Source organism: Tachysurus vachellii, chromosome 11 (assembly GCF_030014155.1).
Source record: "Tachysurus vachellii isolate PV-2020 chromosome 11, HZAU_Pvac_v1, whole genome shotgun sequence".
Lineage (NCBI taxonomy): Eukaryota > Metazoa > Chordata > Actinopteri > Siluriformes > Bagridae > Tachysurus > Tachysurus vachellii.
Window position 1 is genome coordinate 21,881,770 of NC_083470.1, and position 25,400 is coordinate 21,907,169.

Consider the following 25,400-nt stretch of genomic DNA (forward strand, 5'->3'; position numbering starts at 1 on the left):
ATTTGATAGTTGTTTTCAGGCCATTTGATAGTTGTTTTCAGGCCTCCATGTTACCACTCTTCAGAGGAGCATCAACTAGAACAATTGTCCACCTTAAATACCTTTTCTCATGATTGGATGCACCTGTCTATGAAGTTCAAGGCTTAATGAGCCACCAAACCAATTGTGTGTTCCAATTAATCAGTGCTAAGTAGTTACAGGTATTCAAATCAACAAAATGGCAAGGGTGCTCAAATTTATGCACCTGTCTAATTTCGTTTTGATGCATATTGCACATTTTCTGTTAACCCAATAAACCTCATTTCACTACTGAAATATTACTGTGTCCTTCAGTTATTTGATAGATAACAAAATGAAATTGCTGATCCAAACACCCGAATATTTATAAATTAACCTCATGGAAATTGTCAGGGGTTCCTACAAATAAACAAATATGGAACTAGTGTTCTGATTAATGGATAATGTATTAGTTGTATAAGACGTCCCTTTAAACCTTTGGTTCTACAAAGGTTTTAAAAAGCTGTAGTTTATTTAACTTTTAGTGCAGTCTAAATGTCTAGTTGTATTCACAGAAACTGTAAAGGAGAGTGTGGGATGCTTGCATACGTATTTCTCTTGTGTTTGTCATTTCATATAGACACGTTCATGAATCGTTTATGTTTTAAGAGCTGCAAGCCGTCTGTTTTCTCTCAGGGACATTTGGCTGCTAAATCAGTGAAGTGTAAGTGTGTGTGTGTGTGTGTGTGTGTGTGTGTGTGTGTGTGTGTGTGTGTGTGTGTGTGTGTGTGTGTGTGTGTGTGTGTGTGTGTGCAGGGGTTGTGGCCTGACTGGGCTCAGCTGAGAGATCACAGAGAACAGCCCGGTCCTGTAGGTGTAGCCCGTTTACTTATTCACGCGCTGTTCACCTCGGGCAACTTGTGTGCGCGAGCTGCCCTCCTTAAACTCCAGATGACGTGACGTACCGGAATCCGGGACTGAAAATAAACATTACAAGCTCGTCCGGTGCCTCGATACGGGATTTAATCAGCACTTATGCAGCATTTCCACGTGGAGCGACTCTGTTGAATCTTATTCGGACGCTCGCGCTGTAACTCGACCTCTCGACATGTTCACGCGCGGCTCTAAAAAGCGCCGCTCGAATCGTTCGGTAAGTGAGTCGGTGTTTTCAACTCTTACATCACAACCGGTAAAACACCCGGAGTACATAAGAAAAAAAACAATCAGTTCAGCTTCATTTGAACAGTTTTATTTCGTGCTTTTGTTTGCGGTTCACCTGGGGAACGTTTTTACAGGACACGCGACATACAAAGTTTCAGTTAGAACAAACGATTCTGAATCTCGTGTTGTTTGACTCATTGTGTCGGCTCCGATAGTTTGGGGAACATTTACATGCACTCTGTAAATCCTCGGTAGCATGTTAGCACTTTTTTATATAAACTTTACTCGACCATTGTATCCCATAAAGGGGGCGGGGTTTAGTAGGAGTGACGTCATATTTACCTGAGCAGAATGATGGCTACCTTCTCAATTGCACACTACTGTAGTAAAGGGACAATAAGTAACTTTATACATAGAGATAGCGAGATAGATTATTGACCCCGGAGGAAATTCAAACTTAAAGTCTTGCTTGTACTTGTAAAATATGGCAAACATGATAAAACTTAGGTTAATCCTTGTATTAAGTGGAAAACTGCCTGTCAGCCTTGTATCCTAGTTTTGTAAACAGTGGTGGATATTTGTGTGTGTGTGTGTGTGTGTGTGTTGGGGGGGTCAGTCAGATAAAAATCATTCCTACTGTATGTACAAACCAGACACAATCTCTCCACACTGGTCACTTTAGCACACTGTGACCCTTTTGCACACCATACATTGCACAGTGCACATATCATTCTGGAACTGGTCACTTTACAAGATCACGTACATAACACCCCTAAATTATATACAACATAAATACTTTACAACATATCTATCCGCAGTCCCACTCCATTCATTACACAGATCTTTTCTTATTCTCATGTTTTGTTTATTTTCTCTTTCCTTATTTATCTTTTTATTGCAAACACCTTTCACTACGTGTCATACCGCGTATGTTTATGTATGTGACAAAATAAAATTTGAATCTGAAAAATGTGAATTTCTAATCATTAAAAAAGTACCAATTTTACTTAATGCACTGAAAAAAAGGTTTCAGTATAGAAAAAAAAAGAAAAATGTACATCTGCTTAACAATTAGTATCCAAAATGTAATCCCAACAGTTTAGAACATCAGGCAAAAACTTTTGGAAACTTTTAAACGCAACACATATGAATAATATGGCACTGATCACCAACACTAATCAAGCCTCGTAGAAGCTTCTCTGAGAGCATTTTGAAAATACCCTTAAAAACACATCCTTTTTACTGAGATATAGATTGGCATCCGATCAATGATGTGTTCTAATGACTGGGACAGCAGTTTCTGAAGATAAATGAAAAATAATCTGTACTGTGTCTGTTTCTCTGACAGTGCATCATAATTGTATTGTTATACTGTTAAATATGTCATTTGGGAAGGTAGCTTTTACTCGACTCGAGTTGCATGTTGTCTGTGAAACTTAGGTTAAACTATTTAAATGAAATTCAGTGTATCAGTGTTGTACCTAAAGGACACGTACGTTTCAATAGTTTCTAAAACTGCTGTGTTTCAGGTTTCTGGTGCTGTATAAAGTGTTGGAGTTTTTTCCTGCTTTATCCACCTTCAAGTCAGGGCTTCCTAAATGTTTTTTTGGAACCCCCCCAAACCACCCCCATCACCACCCCCACCACCCAACCCCTTCCTGAACTTTTCATATATATATATATATATATATATATATATATATATATATATATATATATATATATATATATATATATATATTTTACTTAATGTCTAAATAGATACCTCACTCTTACCAATGTATAAACCTCATGTCTGAAATTCCTTCTTGTTAAGGCAAATTCAGTAGGAATTTCCTTTAAAACTTTGCTGTTATTAGAAAGTTACAAATCGAAGTACAGATTTATCCAAAAGCACTCTATTTTATTTGTACACACATTGAGGTCCGAAAACGTCTCCAGTCAACGGTATTGTTTTAGTCTACTTTCCTTTTTTTAGAGGAAGTGCTTTCTATTCAGTGAGAGTTCCTGAACCGAGCCTAGAAATCACACGCAGGAAAAGGAACAACGCTGAAAGTGAACTTTGTAAATCTTATTTTTGTGTGAGCAAACACAGCTATTGTGTATGTGGTGGTTTCTAAGTAAACTTTTAAAGCCACTCGACAGAAACGGGCACTTATCTTTCAAGCAGGATGTTGAAATTCGACCTTTTGTTGTTGTTTTTTTTTAAATAGCATCTGTAGGACTCATGCATAAAGATGTCATTTTGATCATGTCCAGACAGGCTGGCTTTAGTTTTCCCAGCATGCCACGGTGCCAGAGGCCCACGACCTTATGACATTTAGCCAGTAAATGTGTAACAAGCTTGGTATGCAAACAGTTACTGATGCTCACTCGTATAGTACAAGCTTATAGTATAATCATATTAATATTTATCACATGCTAAAAAGCAACAGCCTTCAGCAGCGGAGTTGTTTTGCACAGAGCTTCACACCATTCTATTGTTGCACGTCAAGTGTCATGTTGTGAGATTTTGCCCCGGTCAGGTGGCTGTCGAGAGGAAATATTTCCCGAGGGTGCGGATAGGAAGAAACCCTTGTGAGCATCCTGTCTCACAGGGAGCGGAGGGAGGTCATCTTCCTTTTAAGCCACAAAAGCGCCGTGTAGGCGAAATTCTTCACTGCTCTATACCGTCACATATCGCTTTACTTTCTTTATCTTTCTTGCCTTTTTCGCTCAAACTTATCTCAGGTAAACACCAACGTCCAAAAAGTAACCGTTCGTATCAGCATGCTGATAGCAGCGGCGGGAAAACAGATATTCTCACACTACGGCTGGGAGAAAGCTTTTTTTCACAATTCAACAGCATATTTCTATATAGACCAAAACCCTGCCAAGACGAGTCAAAGTGCACCGGAGCTGTTAACTGATCCATTACATTTGATCTCCAACTCGTATGATTTATACGCTACTCCTAGGCATTATTTGCAGTTAGAGGGTATTTAGGCTTGGTTCATGCATGTTTAATGCTCTCTTTATGGCATATCATTTCACAGTTTGGCCAGGTGTGTGAATTATGCTTGCACAACTTTATGCTTTGTAGCTTTTAACTGTTTCCAGCAGTAAATTAAATAAAACTGGATGACTTAATAAGGGCAAAGATACCACTGACTCCCTTACTTAAGGTGGGATTTAAGCCAGAAGAACAGGAAATGGACATGCCAACATTGTCATATGTGGCCTCGGAGAATCTGTGTACAAAGTCAAGAATGTGAAACAAATCGTTTTTTTTTGTGTGTGTGTGTGAGTGTGTGTGTGTGTGGTGTATAGATCCATCACACAGTCTCTATTTTATTTGAAGTGAAACTAAAGACAAATTCACTTCTTAGACTATTTTTACGTTTTGTAAAATGATCATAATTTTTTAGCAGAATTTGTGATGCATATTTACTTCCATGTGTTTGTTTGTTTTGTTTGTTTGTTTCTTTTTAATATTGTGGCAACAAAAAAAAATTTAAGACACTTATTCCTGCGAGTCGATTTTCTTAAATTTTTGGCATTTTTATGCATTGAGTGTGTGTGTGTGTGTGTGTGTATAATATATAAAACATACAGGAAACAAACTAAAACCTAACTGCCGCCAGTAGACTCTAAAATATCTGTCTTTTACTACTAAATAAATTGTAATATGATGCTATAAGGCAAATAGTTTTATATTATATTTTAGTTTTAATGCTTAGGCTGTATTTAATGAATATTGGTTTATTATTATTATTATTATTATTATTATTATTATTATTATTATAAATAACAAGGTTACAAATGTAAAATAAAGATGAACAGATAATTTACATGTTTGTTTGTTTGTTTATTTATTTATTTACTTATTTCTTTATTCAGTCTCCAAAATTAGCAAGTGAGAATCAATTAGAATGATTAATATTGTTCAACATCATTTCTATTTTAATGGATGTTTTTAATGACTCTTCTGTAGATGTTGATGATGAATGATTAGTTTTGCGTAATGATGAAGTTACATTTGAGAGAATGACTCGTGAACACACACATTCCAGTGCCGGGTTGACGGGTCGGCTCATGCGTGACTGCGTGTTTGATGTCAACATTTAAATGCTTTAATTGTTGTTAACTTTGTCAGAAATTTATTGTGCATGTGGGCAGGTGTAAAAAAAAAAGAGAAATGTGGCTCTCCCTGTCTCTCTTGCACTGGTTTCTTTTAATAAGCTGAAGCAATTAAGCCTTTAGTAAGACGAAAGAGACCTCTTTAGTAAGACTCCACCTCTCTTTCTCTCTCTGTCTCTCTTTCTCTTTCACAAGTGAATACTTGTGCCCTGGTTTTGGTTCAGTGAAGTGGCAGAGTTCACTGATCCTAGTAGCTGTGTTTGTTTTAGCTCACGTGTTTCCATAGACGTCTCGCTTCAGGAACTGTCGGTCTATATGAAAGCTTTTGTTCCTCTTCCTTCTCTCTTACACTTTCTGTAGAAATGATAGATAGATAGATAGACAGGCAGTTTCTTTATTGTCATTGCACAAGGTACAGCAAAATTAAGTGTCAGACTTTTATAGTGCATAAAATGTTAAAAAAAACCGTATACACATAAATGTAACAGTACAAACATTAACATACGTGATCTGATAAAATACAAATTAATTAAGTATTAAACACTGAGATATTGCACTAAACATTACACATGTGAACAGTGTATTATAAATTTCACTAGAACAATAAATGATGAAGTATTACTGCACACTTTGTGACATGGGGGTATTTATTTATTTACTTATTTACTTATTTATTTACATATTGCTTGCACCTTTTTAAAAATCTTCTCGATTTAGCTTTTCTAATATGAACTGTGTGTATATTGACGTAATATCGGTCACTTTAATAGGAATTCACTATATACTGCTCACTCGAATCCTATTATCAGAAATGACAAAATATTTGAAATAATCCCTGTAACTGCAAAAATATGCATCTAGCCTATTAAATCTAGTACACCAAGTGGTGCACACAAGGTGTTGTATATACCACCCGAGACCGACCCATAGGTGTTTAGGTTTATCAGTAAGGACTGTGAACCACCAAAAATGCACGTGCTTGACTGTAAAACAGTCTTTAGTTTTAATGTTATGGGACACAGACTTTCATCAATTTCATGTATTGATGTTTGATTAATATCCGTATTGTCATGAAATAGCCATTGAACTTAAATACAAAAAAAGAATGCAATTATCCAGTCATATAGGAGCTTCAGTTAATATTAAGATTGATCATCAAAATGTAGGCAAAAACTGTCTCAGGGATCATCTGGTCCTTCCCCGGTCCTCATCTGGTCCTTCCCCGGTCCTCATCTGGTCCTTCCCCGGTCCTCATCTGGTCCTTCCCCGGTCCTCATCTGGTCCTTCCCCGGTCCTCATCTGGTCCTTCCCCGGTCCTCATCTGGTCCTTCCCCGGTCCTCATCTGGTCTTTTCCCGGTCCTCATCTGGTCTTTTCCCGGTCCTCATCTGGTCTTTTCCCGGTCCTCATCTGGTCTTTTCCCGGTCCTCATCTGGTCTTTTCCCCGGTCCTCATCTGGTCTTTTCCCCGGTCCTCATCTGGTCTTTTCCCCGGTCCTCATCTGGTCTTTTCCCCGGTCCTCATCTGGTCTTTTCCCCGGTCCTCATCTGGTCTTTTCCCCGGTCCTCATCTGGTCTTTTCCCCGGTCCTCATCTGGTCTTTTCCCCGGTCCTCATCTGGTCTTTTCCCCGGTCCTCATCTGGTCTTTTCCCCGGTCCTCATCTGGTCTTTTCCCCGGTCCTCATCTGGTCTTTTCCCCGGTCCTCATCTGGTCTTTTCCCCGGTCCTCATCTGGTCTTTTCCCCGGTCCTCATCTGGTCTTTTCCCCGGTCCTCATCTGGTCTTTTCCCCGGTCCTCATCTGGTCTTTTCCCCGGTCCTCATCTGGTCTTTTCCCCGGTCCTCATCTGGTCCTTCCGTAGTATTCATCTGGCCAGTTTTGGTGATCGTGTACTGTAGCTGTAGAGTCTTGTTTGGTCTTCTGTCGTCCACCTTGATATTGTTTTTTTGTTAGAATTTTTTTTCCTGAGTCTGTATAGAAACCTCTGCATGAAAAATCCGACCCTTATCAAATAGCTTCAAGTTGTCCTGTGCATAAATAGGGCTTAAGCATCTATATACAACAAAATTCTTCGGCTACCTTTATGCACTCCATCCTAGACATAGCGGGGAGCAAAAAATGTAAACAATGTGTTCAGTCATAAAGTGTTATAGTACTGTAGATTATGGACATAATATGGAAGATCATGTAAATACAAACTCACGGAGATCCCCCTTAATACCTCATTTGCCTGAGTATTTTATTAAAAGTAATGTACAGTTGAGACAAAATCTAGTCCTACTAAGAAGTTGAGGTTTACTGGCTGTACTGGAGGCAGTGGCAACTTGAGGGTGCTGGGATTTGAAATTTTCTCCGTCTTCCAGTTTAAAGGCTTACAGGTATTGTACTATGGCTTAAACAACTGTTAAATATTTTGTTTTTGTATTATTTCCCATGCTTTATTTTGGTATGCCAAAATGAGGCTGCTATGTATTATTGAGACCAAATTCATATTTCTGTCTTTCTTTATTTTATATATATATATATATATGTTTTATGTAATCAATCCTAAGACCTGTATTATGTCTCTGGAACGCCTTTGGAAGCGTCCCAACTTGAAGAAGGTGACATAAATTCCAGTGAGCTACTGTAATGGCACGCTGAAAGGATTCCCTGTATGAGCCGAACAATGAACACGTCCGCAAAGACCAGAGATGCCTTTGCCTTCAGCTACGCTTCTTACCACTCCTGTTTAAAAATGCCGCAGACCAGTGTTTAGATATTGTTTAGGCATCAGGTGATGTTTTCCTCGAAGATTAAGCCTCACAATTGCACACACTCTTCTCATCCTTGCCGCCATGTCTGTGTGTTTGTGTTTTTGTGTGTGTGAGTGTGTGAGAGAGTGGTGGAATGTTTGAGCGAGATGAAGACTGTGTTTTAGCTTTACAAGCTTTATCTACATGCTTTGACACAAACACCTGTGTCCTGGCATGTGAAGGATCTGGAACTACTTGCGTGTGGGAGAACTAGTTCTTCATTTTATGGCTCTACTTTGGCTTGTATTTAAGATTTGTAGATTGTTAAAGTGATACTCAGAACTATTATTTGTTCAAACACGCATTTTACTTATGTGCCTGGAAATTTCCTTACCTGACGATGTTGCAGTTTCCATAGTTGTGAACTTTTAAAAAGTTAGTTAAATCAGGCCTTTGTGCTAATTAAAGGTCATTGGCACAACGCCAATAACCTTTGGGTGTTACATGCCAAAGCTGTACCATATGGGCTCAATGAGCTGGTTTGGCTAATCATTATAATGATACACATTGCGATTATATAATCCCATTGCAATGCGATAAACTTGTGAATCTTACATTAGTTAATCTGACCGAAATAACTGTTGGATTAAGTTTGCAGGAATCATCAATATATCATGTGCTTCTGCAATACAGGGGATGTGGTAGCCTAATGGTTAATGTGTTGGTCTACCAATCGGAAGCTTGTGAGTTTGCATCCCGGGTCCACCAAGCTACCACCTCTGGACCCATGAGCAAGGCACTCAATTGCTCAGTTGTATAAAATGAGATGAGAAAAAAAAGTCAGTAGCTCTGGATAAGGCTTTCTGCTAAATGCTGTAAATGTAAATGCATTACAAGTCCACTTTATTTTTTTCAAGATTATTCCCAGAGTTACTTGCACTGCCTAAAGAGCTTATGAGCTACTTTTCTGTCTCTATTCTTCAGGATCTGCTATATTACCATTATAACACCATTACCTCCTCATATCAAGATGATCTGGGTCAACTTAGAAATGTCCATGCAGTCATGTCATTAAACATTTAAAAAAGAATTTTGATTTAAGCAATTAACACCGAGTAGAAAAGATCACCTCGAACTGAAGGGCATTGCTTTGTCAGGCTTCTGTTGATAGTAGGTGGTTCTTGGCTGCATTTATTGACAAAGCATACACCAGACTCTACAGAGAAAGTTAGAAGCCTGGCTTGCAAGGACAGGTAATGATTATACATGTTTAAAAAATACAGCAGTACCGTCTTAATGTACATTGTCTTAATTAACAATTAAATTATGTTTGGGGTTTCTTCAGGATACTCTGGTCTCTTCCACCAGTCCAAAGACGTTGTGTGTGTGAGTGAGTGTGTGATTGTGCTCTGTGATAAGTTAACACTCTGTCCATGGTGTCCCCCTCCTTATGAGTCCCCTGAGATAGATTCCCCTGAGATATGTGTATGTGTATATAATATATAATATAAATATATATATATATATATATATATATATATATATATATATATATATATACACACACACACACTAGTGTTAATTTCGTCAGACAAGACGAAATATATTCAACAACCTTTTTTTTCATGACTAAGACGAGACGATGACAAGACTGCACCACTGTCCAAAAACGCTGACTAAGACTAAATTAACATGCATTATTGTTGACGAAAAAAGACGAGACACAAATGTTTTGTATAAAATAAAAACTAAGATAAAATCTCTCTTCATTTTCGTCTACAATCGTCTCTGCTTTTTCATCAGCTGTTACACTTTTAAAATATTCAGAACGAGTTCGGGGCTTCGCGCTGTTTAGTGTGTGCGTAGAAAGAATTCGTCCACATGATGCTCAAAAAAAAAAATCCTGAGCACAAGTCCACCCTACTGTAGGTCTAGGCAGGCTTTTTGTGTTAAATTATATTTCCTGTCGCTGCGCAGGCTCTTTTATTGTACATGACAGCTTATGTCCCGATGACCGGTCTTTGCATTACGATTAAAAGCAGTATCAATAAAGTAAAAAATGTGATGTGCGGTCAAGTTCGAGTGAAACATATGTGAAACACTTTTTTTGCTGAAATGTTTATCAGTAATAATCTCAGTAATAATGTTATTTTAAAAAAAGACTACAAATTGTTGACTAAAACTAGACTAAAATTAAAAGACTTTTAGTCGACTAAAACCTGACTAACAAAAAAGATATGTGTATGACTAAAACTAACAAGGACATTTGGCACAAGACTAAGACTAAGACTAAATTAAAAATAGGTGACGAAATTAACACTAATATATACACACATACATACACACACACACACACACTTATATATATATATTTTAGCCCACTAAACCTAATGAGGCTGATTCATTGCTTTGGGCCTTTTTGAAGCTTTGGGCAAGAAACTGAAAGCTGGTGTTATGCCTCCAAAGGTAAAAAGATGACAGAGTGGAAAATAAAAGAGAACGGAAGGGTGTGTAGCATCTCTTCTGCAGCCATTTCCTTCCTTTTGGACTCCAGAAAAAGGCTCATCATCCACTTAGTACACTGTACATGTTAATGGATTTTCCTATTTGTCCTGATTTTAGTTTTTAAATGGTCTCCAACAAGCCCACATTAGTCACTTTTCTAAAATATCCTCAAAAGCACTTGTAATAACGACCATATAAAGTGAATAGGACACTATTTGGGTATCCAGCCTAACTGTGAGTCTGGTGCATCTTAAGTAAGTTTAGAGAATTTAAGAGAAATGTCCTGACTATACAATATGCATGTGAATATTTGTTGAGCCAGAATATGGACGCGTCACTTCAGCTGATTCTTACAGCACATGTAAAGACTCCGATCTGCAAAGAGCAGTGTCTTGTTCTGCTGCGTCAATGCAGATTCTCACTTTAATCAGGAGGCAGCAGGGATCCATCAGCACAAGTGTTTAATCTTGCAGTGATTTCTTTGTAATAGCTCTTCTCTCATTCTTTCCAGCAGGAGGAAGATCCTGACCGAGGGCAGCCCTGCATGCGATGTGGAGAACAGTGTCCGGGTTTGCGCATGCACGGCTGGAGGTAAGAGAAACCTCAGGTGGACGACGACGGCGATGATGATAATGATGATGATGAGGATGATGATGATGATGATGCTGGTGTTAGCCTAGTGCTTAAGGTGTTGGTCTACCAATTGGAAGGTTGTGATTTTGAATCCCAGGTTCACCAAGCTGCCATTGCTGGGCCCCTGAACAAGGCCCTAAACCCTCCAAGTTTGAAATCTCAGTGTAAACTCGCTAGCATGGACAGAGCAGCGTGTTTGTTTTAGCTGCGTATTCAATGTTGGATTTGTTGTGGAGAAAGGAACTAGTTGTGCAGGCTGTGGGAGAGCAACTTTTAGCAGTGGGAGTGCTGACTTTCAGTTTTTTAACGACGGCTTTTTATGGCCAGATGCACATCTGGTTTTGTTAAAACTAGTCTATAAACATTGAAATGGGTAGAGAACAGATGAGAAGTTTCCCCATGACACCCCACAACACCACCGCACACTATTATGCCCCCAGTGAACCTACTCCATCTGATCAGCGTGAGTCAATAAGCCATACTGTCTCACACACACACACACACACACACACACACACACACACACAAACACACACAATCACTCATGTGCGCACACTCGCTCACACACTCACTCACTCACACACACACACACACACACACAATCACTCGTGTGCACACACTCACTCACACACTGACACACACTCGCTCTCTCTCACACACTGACACACACACACTCTCACTCACTCACACACACACACACTCTCACTCACTCACTCACTCACTCACTCTCACTCACACACACTCTCTCTCTCTCACTCACTCTCACTCACTCACTCACTCACTCACTCACTCACTCACTCACTCACTCTCACGCACACACACACACACTCTCACACACACACACACTCACTCACTCACTCTCACTCACTCACTCACTCACTCACTCACTCACTCACTCACTCTCACTCGCTCACACACACACTCTCACTCGCTCACACACACACTCTCACTCGCTCACACACACACTCTCACTCACTCTCACTCACTCACTCACACACACACACATACATAAACACACACACTATTCAGTCAATATACACATTCTGATCAGTTCAGTAAAGAAATCCTCTTAGTAATAGTTGTAAATTATCGTCATTACTTCTCTCTTAGGATGGGAAAAAAGTTCTTCTTAATGATCCTTAGGAATGGTTATGATTCAGAATGTCTGTGTCTTAGTAAATCAGACGTAAATATCGCAAACCACACACACACATTAATCACTGCCTTGTGCATTAGTCAGTCATTAATATATAGTGCTAATGCAGCACTCACATCATAATAGGAATAGCTGCTCTACAAGTTCTGCCTGTACTTTTTATTTATTCCAAAATTGCATGTAAGTGTCATTTATTAAATAAACCCGAAGAAAGAAGATGGAGAAATAACCCACATCGATCGGTCCACAGGCCGCAGCTTATCTTTTACTTACCCGCTTATCGGTTCCTTGTACTGTAGCTTATTTCTTGTAGAGGTCACATTTGCACACATTATTACTGTATATCAGCTACATCCACTCACCAGAGGCACCAACAGTCTCTGCTACTTCCTTCCATGCTTTGTCTTTCTTCCTGACATCTCTGTATTTCTAAATGAAAGGATACACTACACTGAAAGCACAGTTCTTTTCAGAAGCTGTAGAGAATGTTGTGGGTGAAAATTCCCAGAGATCAGCAATTTCCGAAATACTCAGTCCAGCCCGTCTGATGGTAACCTTCATGCCATGGTTATAGTTAATTGCAGGAGGTTGTAATTACGCAATTAATCAATTATTGTAATTAAATTACACGATGTAAATTTGAACTGGGGAAAAAAAATCTGACAATATGGGAACTTGGGGGGGGGGGGGGGTTGGATGATACGCAACATAGGGTTGGTCAGAGGAATTGTTGCTTCTTGCTTGTCATTGCAAGTCATTAGCACTATTCGGAAAGGACTAGTTTTACAGGGGGTCGTTAGAGAAATTTCAGTTTCACAGAAGTACTTTGTGATTTTAATCCCGTCCGAATCTGCCATGTCCGTCTTTTTCTCACACGACCTGGGTAAAAATTCCAGAGCAAATTACCTACTGTTTTTCAGCAAAATCTGCGCTTCTCTGAGAAATCTAGTCCCGTCCGAATGCGAATGTCTGTGATTGCCGAAAATGTTTTTTTCCAAAACGCGTTTTCTTGTCTGTTTTGGTCAACGTGAACTACCGTATTAACCCTAGCGCACCGGTATTCAAGTTTCTGCTTTCTGCACACCAATATTGGATGTAATTGTGTTTGCTACCTTGCGAAGAAATAAAAAAAATGAAATCAACAAGAAGAGCCAAATCACGTAAATTGTTAAGACTGTAATATCAGTTTCAGGTAAGAGTACTTTCATTTCTATAGTCAATTACATAAAAACGTATTTATTCCAGTGGGTTTATAAGAAGTTCTATATAAAACCATATGATGACCATAGGCAATCCACGCATCCTGGACACGTGGTCTTGTGCAACGCCCACATGTAAAACACAGACACTCCTACCTCCGTAATAAACACAGATATGTTAGTCCCATCCGAATCCATACATGAAATGACAGACGTCGGCTGAAAAATATTCTAACTCTAACGTCATTTGGAAAACTAGTCCCGTCCGAATAGGGCTGTTGTCGTTGCCGTTGAAATCAAAGCTCTGCACCATGCAGGTACATACAAAACAAAAGGTCGTCTATCACTTACTCCTTTTCTTGTGAGCGCTAAAATACACCTTTCAGAGAGATAAGAGATGTTCCTTTTATTCGTCCCACAATGGGGAAATTTCTCTGTTACAGCGGCAAAAAATATATAAAAGAATAAAGACATAATATAATATACAGTATATACAAAAACCAAAATGTATAAAGAGTAGTGGTTACAATGAAGACATATTATATTGCACATGGGTAGTATTGCACATTTTTTTAAAAATTTCTGTTATTGCACATGTTTAAAATGCTTTGTTATTGTTTATTATTGCAGTGAAACAGTAATAACAGAGTGTATTATGGTGACTGGTTCACAGACATTTACTAATCAAGATTCTGGATTTTACGGCTCTTCACAACACGGCGTTTTCGATTTTTCATCATGTTCATCATATTTTCATTATTTTTTGTTTCCTAACCTTCCACATCCAGTCAGCAGCATGTGAACAACATATTTATATGTCAAATATAAAGCCCAGGATTTTGTCATTTTGAACATAATGTAAATATAAAAGCATGATGCATCCACATCTTATGAAGGATCTTCCATCCAAACCTTCCTTTATAGACTGGTATATTCATGTATATGTTTACATCATACATTTAACATTCAGATTTAAAAAAAAATGTTCTGGACAGGATTGAAAAGTAAAATAAGATAAACTAGAATGTAAAAAATAGGAAATAAAATGCAGTTTGCTGTACAATAAAGTGGGAAGCTGTACAAGCTAAAATAAATAAACAGCCTTGAATACAGTGAGTGATGCGCAGATATGTAGGAATATTGTTAGAATGTAAAAAGTCTCTGCGTCGTGTGTGCAGTTCACTTGTTGTCAAGGTTATGCATAGGACAAATATGCTGGAAAATCCGAGCCTTTTCTTCATGAGACAATATGTTCAGCCCCTTCGTCATCTCCGATCAGATAACGTTACCATGTTCAGATGTCATTTTGTGTTATACACATACAGAACAACTAGGACTGAGGATTCTGCATCGACTCTGCTACAGTTAAAGGTCAACGTTAATCTTTGTTACTTTTGGTAAAAGTTCCTATCCTTTAAAGCCTCGATGCAAATTATGGTCCGACTTCCGGTTAAGAGTCGTGATAATAGCAGGTAAATACAACGCTCGTACAGTGGCGTGATGGTCAAGTGAACGTGGATATGTCAGTGAAGCACAATGGACAAAATGCTAAAGGACGAGTGGAATTCCAGAGGGAAGAGAGAGACGTGTGTGTGTGTGTGTGTGTTCTTGTGTGTTTGTGATTACCGAATTAGTGTTGCTAAAATCTGCCAAGCCCCAAGCAGCCCCCCTCATTCCTCTCTCTAAAGTCATTCATCAGTGTCTGTCTTAATCAAATCGCTACTTAATCAGTGCATGATCTCTGTTTAAACTGACACCATAATGAAAGCATACAAATGTTCAGTCACAGCAGAGAGTCATCGATAAACCACAGGAACTCCACACGAGAGTAAAACGCACTCGAATTCCAGTTTATCAAACATTTAGTTTTACTTCTACAGCTTACTATGGGGACACAAAAAGACCATTTTAGGCACATTTTCAATAGAAACGTATTCAAGTTGCGTTTGAAGAGTTTTTCGAAATCTATTTAAACTCTAAACCTTTATTTACATATGTATTTATCTATTTGTTTAATTTCTTTTTTATTTTTATTATTTTAAAGTGTAGTTGCGATATTAGGGGGCCAAGCACCAGGTTGTAATTATTGAAATTTGTTTAATTTTACTGACTTTCTGTTCCTTACATTTCTAATTACTCTCATTTTTTAAGGTTCCTCTGTTCCATCTTGTATCCCCCCCGTGTCCGTCTGGCCCCTCATTTTGTGTCCTAGTCCAGGCTGTCACACTAATAAGATTAGTCCTTTCAGGTCTGCTTCTGTTGCCAAGCCTTCAGCAATTGAGCCATCGACTCTTGACCCACTTCTCTCTCCCTCTCTCTCTCTCTCTCTCTCTCTCTCTTTGTTTATTTGTCTCCGTTTTCGCTTGCATATCTCTCTCATTAAAGTACTCATTAATGCACGAGTCAGGACTAGGGCTCGTAAAGGAATACCGAGCTAATGGGCAAAAAAAAAAAAGGAAAAGAAAAGCCAGATTGACAATGAAAACTGAGCTTTATAGAGGACAAATCATCCCTCCGTGTGTGAGAGGAAATACACTAGTTGCAGATGTGTATTCACCTGAATGGAGGATGAATGTTTATAAGTGTTTACGTTGGGGTAATGTGGTCTTCTGCTGCAGTGGTTATAATGTATCTGAAATAGAGGTCTGCGTGGATTAACGCTAGTCGCAAAAATAAATAAAACAGCTCTGAGGCGACTATCTGTTTTGGAGGAGTACAGCTTATTTTCCCAGAACTTTCTATCCCAGGGTAAAACGTACTTAGTTACTCGGTGAGCCAGCTTGACTAAAACAACTGTGTTGTTAACATGAAAACGTATTTTTTCCCAGTAAGAAAAGACATTGACAGATGGGGCATCCCAGACGGGGCGACTCAATTAAGTTCCCCATATCAAATCTTATCTTGCTGCTAACATGCCAAATTGGCTGCTCTGGCTAAGGTGCCAAAGGACCAATCCGTCTTGTCACGACCACACATACGGAGTTGGTTTACAGCATATGCCGTGAAGACGGTGGTCCAGCCTGCAAGAGTGTTTTTTATTGAGTTACACACAACACCCTAATGTTAAAACACACAGCTTAATAAGACACCTCTATAGTTTATTCAGAAAGTGATTAGTCATTATCTAATGGCTGCCAGCACACACCTCAAACGATTGTCCATCTGTCCACTTCATGATGTTTAGCATAATTGCTATTGTTTTTGACCCAGCTACCTTTATCTTTCGGGTTCTCTGAGGTCTCTAAAGCAACAAGTGAACATTGTTGATATAATTGATGTGAATATCTCTGAGGTTGTTTCAATTTTCTGAGTGATTATTCCACTTTATTTATTTGCCACTCATGAATTTGAGGCAACAATGTATAGTGATAAGTAACATAGCACAATATTTAGCATCTTACATTTCGTCGCTGTCGGGTGGAAACCTCGTATGTCCAAATTTTGTCAATTTCATATTTTTTCACATATCGATGCTATTGGTCAGTCCCCACGTGGGTCTGTTATTTTTACAAGTTATTAACCAATCTAAAGTCTTGAAAATAGCTTGAGCGCAAATCTCATAACTCCATTGGACACTTCAACTGTCCACCTCTTCCTCACTCCGCGGGAGAGCTTCGCGGCATATTTCTCCTTAATAAGAGTCGCAACGAATCAACACGTCTTCTGAGGTAAATGTCTTCAAAACACTGGGCTCAAAGGAAAAAAAATCTTGACCCCCGCTAGTTCTGGTGCTTGTCTGAGGACAGGAATTTAGCGCAAGACAATCCACTGCGATGCGGACTAAACCCTGTGCACTGCAGATAAAGTACGGCGTTTTTTTCATGTCCTGAAAAATAACGATTTTGGAGATACGAGGATTCCGCCTGACAGCGACGATTTGTATATAAACTTAGCAGCTATCTTAAAAACTTTGAATTCTGCAATCAGTCTGAGAAAACATTTGAATATTGTCTGAAAATATCTGGAAGAGTCCTTTTTTTAAACTGTTTTTAGACATAATATCCAAATTATTTAACATAAATGATTTTTGATTGTTTGTTTGTTTTTCATGCTTACTCTATTTTCTCCCCCACTGTTGCCAATTCCCACCTACTAACTAACTACCAGCTACCGATCAAGGGGAATGAGGACAAACTTATGCTTTTTCAAAGATACCAACCAACTGCATCTTTTTTTTAAACTGCTGCTCCTGCTGCATCACATGGCTGCGTAACACACACTGAGCAAACCTCGATCTGCCTTCTTTCCCTCTTTCACATACATGAGCTCACAGATACACGTGATTGGCTAGTGTAACTATGGGAAAAGGAATACGCATAAGATCCTTGTAGTAAAATGTTTCTCTACGTGAACAAGTGGACCTAAAGTTATCAAACAAATCTAAGTGCCCCCTACGGTGCAGCTGTATTGTGTGTGTGTTGTTTTTGTTGTCGTTTTTTCCTTTAAATTGTCACCCTTCTATGGTGAGGTCAGGTATCACAATTACAATAGCAGCAATGAGCCGGTCAATTAAAAATGCAAAGCACAAGCTAGTAAGCAAAGAGAGAAGCATGGACGATTCAAGATTACTTCTTTAGTGACTAATAGTGATGGACCGATGGACAGGTTGTTATCTTAAGCTCAACGTTAAGCTTTTATCTTCCAAATAGCTTGTTCAGGGTGTTCAATTATTTAAACACTCTTCTTCAAGTCTAGACTGAATTGTATCATCCTGTTACCAAAAAAATACATTCTTATAAGCCAGGCTTCTTGTTTAATCTCCATAAGACGTGTAACCTGAGTGCACATCTATGATGCATGTGCCAAGTGCTTCTCTCTTATAGTTAAACATACTTCTACCTAAACTCCTGCGTAACCTCATCCATATTGGAGGGTGGTGAAAGAGTTGTGTTGAAACACGGTATGAGCTAGGGACGAAAGAAGGAGAGAGAGGACGATAAGAAGGGAAAAATGCAAGGGCTGTAGTAGAGGAGAAGAAGAGAGAGGAGGGGAGGGAGGGGTTGATGTTTGCACAAGTTGAGCGAAGTCACCTATTGTCTGAGCTTCGGTGTAGCTCCCGAAGCCTGGGGGCACGAAAGGAAGAAAAGGAACCCGGAGAACGAGGGAGAGGGAAAACGTCTGGTTTGAGTCAGCATTACAGGCTCTGACTCTCTTGCTGCCTACTGAAGAATGGCTAGTTCACTAAGGCTGCTCAGGTTTAAGGATTTTTAATCACCAGTGTTTTTGGACAGCAGAGAATGCATGAGTGGGGTTATGGAGATCTGAGGTAATAATTCCTTCACTTGAGATTGTTTGTGCTTGTCGTGATATAAAAAGAATGTGGTTTTGTCATTTTGGAGGTTTATTGATTTCTGTTACCTGTGTTCTCACTATGTACGTTTTGAGCGCAGGCATGTTGCCAAGAGAAGTTTATTGTCGCACGATTTAATGTCATCGGCTCTGGTCACGTTACAGACATGTTTCTTAACTTCTGACTCGATTGTTCTCGTTACCAAGACAAAAGTGTTAACCGCAAAAACAGAAGGAGTTCAGAAGCAATTACTTGGATGTTGGAGTTAATAGAATTGAAACAGTGACATTTCCTAAATATTCGAATTAATTAGATCTCGTGAAAAGACCAGATTCTCCTCTTAGTAATAATTTGATTCTTTTTCAGTGGGGATCCATGCAGCGAAGCAGTGGTTTTATTCCAGACAGAATGGTTTCTGTCATTTAATGATGCCAATTAGACTGACAGACACTCATCTGCTTCCTGTCTCCTCTAGACTAACGAGAATACGTAAAGCCTGACTCAGACCATGCTTAGGATGCATTATGTTAATAAAACCTGATCATAAAAACAGATCGTGAGAATGCTATATAATCCTATATAGTCTTTTACTGGAACTGTTTCTTCATTAGTGACTCGGTTAGTAATTTTCAGCCGGGTTATAGAGTCTCATCTGAGGTCGTCATGAGGAACGAGATCCTCAGGTCAGTGTTGTATTATTGTAATATCATGGGAGAAAATCATGGGTTTTTAATATAATGGTTTAAATTTAATGATTAAATTTAATATTGAAAATATTTCAATGCAATGACTCTTAAAATCTTTAAGCATTGAAATGTCTCCTTGTATTCAGTCAATCCCTTTTACAGTTTCACCACATTCCTGTCTGTTTTGCTGCTGTCACCCAGATCGTTCTCCTGACACGCCGGGATTAACAACTACAAATTATTTGTGCTCTGTTGTTTCCACAAATGCAATCACTGACCTTGTGTATGAGAAAGCTGTGATTTGTAATCTGGAAAAAAAAATTCCAGTTGGAGCTGAACTAATCTACTAATTTACTGTGTGTGTGTGTGTGTTTTTTATATTAAGGTTGACATAGTTGAATTTGGCACGCTGCCAAGAAACACATGGACATCAGTGACTGACTTCAGGAAGTTTCTTAAATGACTTTTGTGACATTTGTGTCTGCAGGTTATTAGAAATTGTGCCATCTTCATGTAAGTGTATGAGAGAGAGAGAGAGAGAGAGAGAGAGACTGTGTGTCTGTGTATCTGTCTGTGTCTGTGTGCTGCTTGATGTGTATGTGTGTTTCCAAGTGTGTTTGTGCTTGTGTCTGTTAGTTTTTTTAACATTGCAGGACATTTTATTGAGCCCCACAAGGTAAAAAAAAAAATAAACGTTAACCGTTTGGTTACTGAGGTTGATGTAAGTGTTAGCTGTAGCTGTAACACAATATTAATTATCAGCATTCATTACTACATCTGTGTGTGTGTGTGTGGAGAATGTGTAGCTGTTAATGGTGGCATTACTGCCTGCTGCTGTACCACTTGACCAAACGCACACCATCCTGAACGTACACATGCATCCTCTGTGTTTTAGAGTTAATGTTGTTTGTTCGCAGTTGGTGGTATGAGGGTTAAATGTCTCACTTGTCTCAATTATTTAAGTCGTCGTTTTGGATTGAGCTTGTGTGTGTGTGTGTGTGTGATTAATGTAAAATTGACTCGTGTTTTTATCACAAGTGAAATCTGGCCTGTAGTGCTGACATGACAGCTACAGTTTGCAGCCAAGTTCATTTCCATCCACCCTTTTGCTCGGCGCTTCTTATTCGAGTCACTGATCTAGTGTTCTTGGATTCTCTGGCACATTTTTGGCCGGTACGATATGGTGCAAAGATCTCGTGATTAGTTTTGCCTTAAAAGGGCATTCTGAATGAAGAATGAAGGTGCAGGGGACGGGGTGGTGGGGGACGAGTTGCACTAAGAGCGAGGGCCTAATGGTCTGCAGTAATGGTTGAATAATCTCAGGCTGTTAAAGTCTCTGACACGGTGAACACTGAGCTTCTCCTCTGCTTTTCTAATGACTCCCATAACCGATATGAGGCAATATATGTATATATTCATAGAAATGCAGTGGCAGACAAGTGAACGGCAGCGTGAGCGATCAGTGCACACAAAAAACACACACACACATTCCACTTAATTAACAAAATGACATGTTTAGATGGTTAAAGTTTAGTGCAAATTAGAAAGAACTGGATTCCAGATTCTGGACTCTGGCTGTCCTAAACACCATGTTTTATGTTTCAATAAATGTCTTTGTCAGAAGTTAAAAACAAATTTTTAGAACATGCTCAAAATGGGGCCATTTTAATCACTTTGAGCTGTTATTTAGCTTTATTATTTATGCAGTGAAAGTTGTTTGTATTCACACTCGGGTCACACACATGCTTTTAAGTGGAGATTCATGCTGCTGTTTTTAGATCATGCAAATCATCAGCCAGTTGTACACAGGGTTTTTAAGCAGCATTTAGATCACTGCCTTTAATATGAGTTCTGTCCTTTAGGACTCGGCAATCAGGGGGTAGAAAATGTAGACTGAAGAAGGAAATTGTGTTGAGTTCTTTGGTTAAAAAAAAAAAAGACTCTCTAAAATAATCTATCCGACTCCGATCACCACACTGACCCGATTAGCCCAATCTAGCATATTAAAGAAAATAAAGAACAGAATGAATTTGTCAGACTGGATGATGCAGGGTAAAAGAGGAGTTTATTGACGACCAGCTGATCCGACACAACATCCATTCTCCTAATCAAGCACTATGACCTCAGCTGCACTTTTAGCCATTACAATGTCATACCATATTTTCTTCTTAGAACGTTGGGAATCTACCAGACATCATCATCACTCATTCTTTAAGAACAATGCCAATATTATAATCAGACCTCCGGTACACAGTACATTACAAATTAAGTGTCCTTGGTTCCCACCCTTCTGGATTTTTCCGCTATCTGTGTCTTGTAAACAGCTCATTCTTTGCTAAGAGGTCAACAATGGTGTCTGCAAAAAGTACATCTTTTATTTAAACGTTTATTTTCTCCAAGCTTTGGTCTCAACTTTATTGTATTTTTGGTTTATTTAATTATGATTTGAATTTTAAGTTCATTGACCGATGAACAGTTTGGTTATGATTTAAAACCTAGTTATTTATTTATTTATTTATTTAAAAGTAAATAACTAAATAAAGGCTAATATGACTAAATGAATGTTAACATGTCAGTCAATCAGCATGTACTTGGAATTTAGCTGCATTAATGATGTAATTATTGCACTAATCATATTGCGGCATATCGTGATTTCTGTACGTTTTTTACGGTTTAGCGTGAGCTGCTGTGTGTTTAATGAATTCTAATGAATTCTATTGAATTCTAGGGGGCACGGTGGCTTAGTGGTTAGGACGTTCGCCTCACACCTCCAGGGTCGGGGTTCGATTCCCGCCTCCGCCTTGTGTGTGTGGAGTTTGCATGTTCTCCCCGTGCCTCGGGGGTTTCCTCGGGGGTTACACACAACCTTTCCAGTGTAAATATTAAGAATATTGTGTTGTGCAGGTGCTTGGCTTGAGATTCAGGGTGGTGCATGTAGATTATAGAAATTACCTGTGCAAAGTTCACACCTTGGGGGTTGACAGGTTCTTTCTTGTGTGTGACGAGGAGCTTGCCATAGTGACTGGATCACTGCTGTTAAGGTTAGATAAGTTATTAAATTCTGCCTTGTAGCTCGAACCATTCTGGATAATTGGTTTTCGATACTGGACACTGGATATTTGATTGGTTTATTGGATAATTATTAAATATTTTTAGATCACCGCATGAATGTGCAGGTCTATAAATGGATGTTGTATGTGTAAATAAATATATATGGGGGAAAATCCCCAAATTGTTCTTATTTTGTGAAAATATATTTTGCTGAAATAAAAGTCTGCATTTTCAGTATTTATCACATGGTTCTGACAAGCAGAAGGTCAGAAATCAGAATTAGCTCGCTGCTTTGTTTAGTACTGGTCATGAACACGTCATGTTCTTCTGAGCATTTGGTGGACGTCTTCTGTGACAAAGCTCTGCTCCAGATGTAGCAGGTCACACAGCTGCATCGCCTGCACAAAGAAACCGAGGATGCCGTTGTACAGTTTAGGGCAAGTTCTGAAGGAAGCAGAGGCAAAATCTTTATTGGTGAGTCGCAGCTGAAGACAAAAGGGATGAGAAAAAGTCAGCCATGATGTAACTGTCTGAATTTGTGATCTTGTGAGTCAGCTTGGATGAATGGGTTGTTGCTATGATGTGCAAGAGTATTAGAAAAATGTTTATGTATCTGGAGCTTGGCATCTGTTTGCTCTCTCTCTCTCGCGCTCTCTCTCTCTCTCGCTCTCTCTCTCTGTCTGTCTTAAATATTATACTGTAAAAATGAAAATAGAAATGTCACCTTCTCGCTCTCCTCTCAGAAGAAGGACAGGTCATTTCATGTTTCAAACAGGGTGGAGACTGGAGTCATCACTTTAGGGGTGTGTAAGAAAATCCACTAATCTTCAGACCACCTCTCTTGATCCCTCCCTCTCTCTCTGTCTCTCTCTCTTTCTCTGTCTCTGTCTCTCTCTCTGTCTGTCTCTCGAGCACTCTGGTGGTATGTCAGTAAGTTTACAGCTTCTTCTAGAGTGGTGGATCTCACCAGGTCATGGGCAGGGCAGAGGAGAATTAAATCAGTGCAGCTTTTCTCCTGACAGACGGATTCTGGAAGCCGCTTTTCGTTCAGTGTGTATGTCGCTCTCTTTTTATACCTTTATATTAACTCGGTAATCCTGCGCTGTTGAGATTTTGGGACTAATATGAAACCAGTTCGGGCTTGCGGTTTCATAGGAGAATTCGGATGGATTGATTGTGTTGTTTTTGTCACTGACGCAGATAATTTCTCCTGTAAATGTGTGTGGTCTGGAGTCTGGGGTATTGATGGTGCAACTTGGTCATGTGCTTCTTGTCGTCCTGCAGAGAGAGTGTGTGTGTGTGTGTGTGTGTGTGTGTGTGTGTGTGTGTAAGCAGATAACATCTGTGTTAGGGATCATAGAAAAGGATCAGTTTAGGTGTGTTATTTAATACATTAATACATTTTCATCAGAAAATTTATCTCGTTTTACTTTTATGTTGTTGACGGAATTATTAATGTGCAGAATGAATTCATAATTAATGTTCCTTTGTAGTTCTGTTGATGACCCAGCAGATATGTGTGTGTGTGTGTTTATGTTGATAACAGGGCTTAGGAGTCATGATTGAGTCAGGCAGTGTTGAGGAACGCTGAAGGGGCTTATGTATGACGTCATGTCTCCACCACAAAGCTAAGACTGCGTGAACATAGAAACCTGAAATCGTGTTTCCGCACTGAGACGATACACACCGATCCAGCTGTTACATGCTCAACTTGGAAGCTTGTTCTGTAAAGAAATCAGAATGTTACAGGTTTACTTAGTTATGTTTTTCATCCTAATCCCTATCTGCTACATCTGTAGTGTAGGTGTGTGTTTAAGGACACCAAGAACCCTTAAATTTCCACAAAATTCCTCTGTTCTCATTCAAAGCTTTCCTTTTTGTCTCATCCAAAGAACTTCATTGTTCCGGTGTAATAACTCTTTGTCTAATATTCTTGTCTAATAATATTTTGTCTCATGCATCCTTTGCAGTTTTCAACATGTTTAAATTAAACAGGGTTTCCGTTCATCTTTCAGTGCAGGGAACGTGCTGAAATTCTTGTCTATAGGAATCACATACAACAGATCAACAGATAAAAGAGATCGGAGTTAGATTTTGTAATACTAGCTCCTAACATTTGGATCATTATTAAGAGTGAGAATCTTTTTGCAGTATAGCGGAGTAACATTATTGTCACCCCCTTAAGCCAAAAAAAGGAGGATTTTCTTTGTCTATACGCGCATTAGCCGTCTAGCCTGACATGTTTTGACAGATCCCGTGTCAATCCAGGGAAAGACACACAAATGGAGTCTATAAAGAGTGTGATATTTGTTCCTGGGTTTGATTCAATAATGGCATCCAAATTGATTTTTTTTATATTCAGTGTAAGTCCAAGGTTACCTGTGGGTTACGAGGCTTTTTACCTGCTGCAGTACAGCCATGTAATTACAGCTGCATTAACGTCTTGTACTTCGTGTACTTCTACAAATCCCCCTTTTTTGTTGCTCCACACAGAAAAAGTCTGTATTGCTCTGTTGCCAAGTCCTCACGAATCCCTTCCTTCGGATTTGATCTTTCTTTCTTCTTCAGGAAAATCTGTGTGCACTGTAAGTGTGTGCGTGAAGAGCATGCTGTGCGCTCCGTGCCCGGACAGCTGGAGAAGATGATGATGAAGCTGGTGTCCGACTTCCAGAGGCACTCCATCTCAGACGACGACTCGGGATGCGCCTCGGAGGAATACGCCTGGGTGCCGCCTGGTCTCAAGCCTGAACAGGTCAGCAGATGCGACAGAGGACAGGACAGATATTCATGCTTTCAGACACTAACCATGTGCCAGAAAAGGCATGTTTGCTTTTCCCAGAATCAAACCTTAATAGACGTTTTTATTCAC

At 39.2% G+C, this 25,400-nt stretch overlaps 1 protein-coding gene across 4 annotated transcripts in view; it reads left to right on the forward strand.

Annotated features, from left to right (window-relative positions):
* The first annotated feature begins 815 nt into the window (after nt 1-815).
* The window catches only part of prickle3 (prickle homolog 3), a 36,650-nt gene continuing 12,065 nt past the window's right edge, over nt 816-25,400 (forward strand). Inside the window, exons 1-3 of one of the 4 annotated variants that reach the window (XM_060881257.1) lie at nt 816-1,147; nt 11,028-11,107; nt 25,100-25,283. In XM_060881257.1, the coding sequence (XP_060737240.1) occupies nt 1,106-1,147; nt 11,028-11,107; nt 25,100-25,283 (306 nt within the window). In that variant the 5' untranslated portion in view covers nt 816-1,105. Of the gene's footprint in view, nt 1,148-11,027; nt 11,108-18,537; nt 18,771-23,427; nt 23,586-25,099; nt 25,284-25,400 lie in introns of those variants that run through there. The other 3 variants (XM_060881259.1, XM_060881261.1, XM_060881260.1) reach the window with 3 other exon arrangements.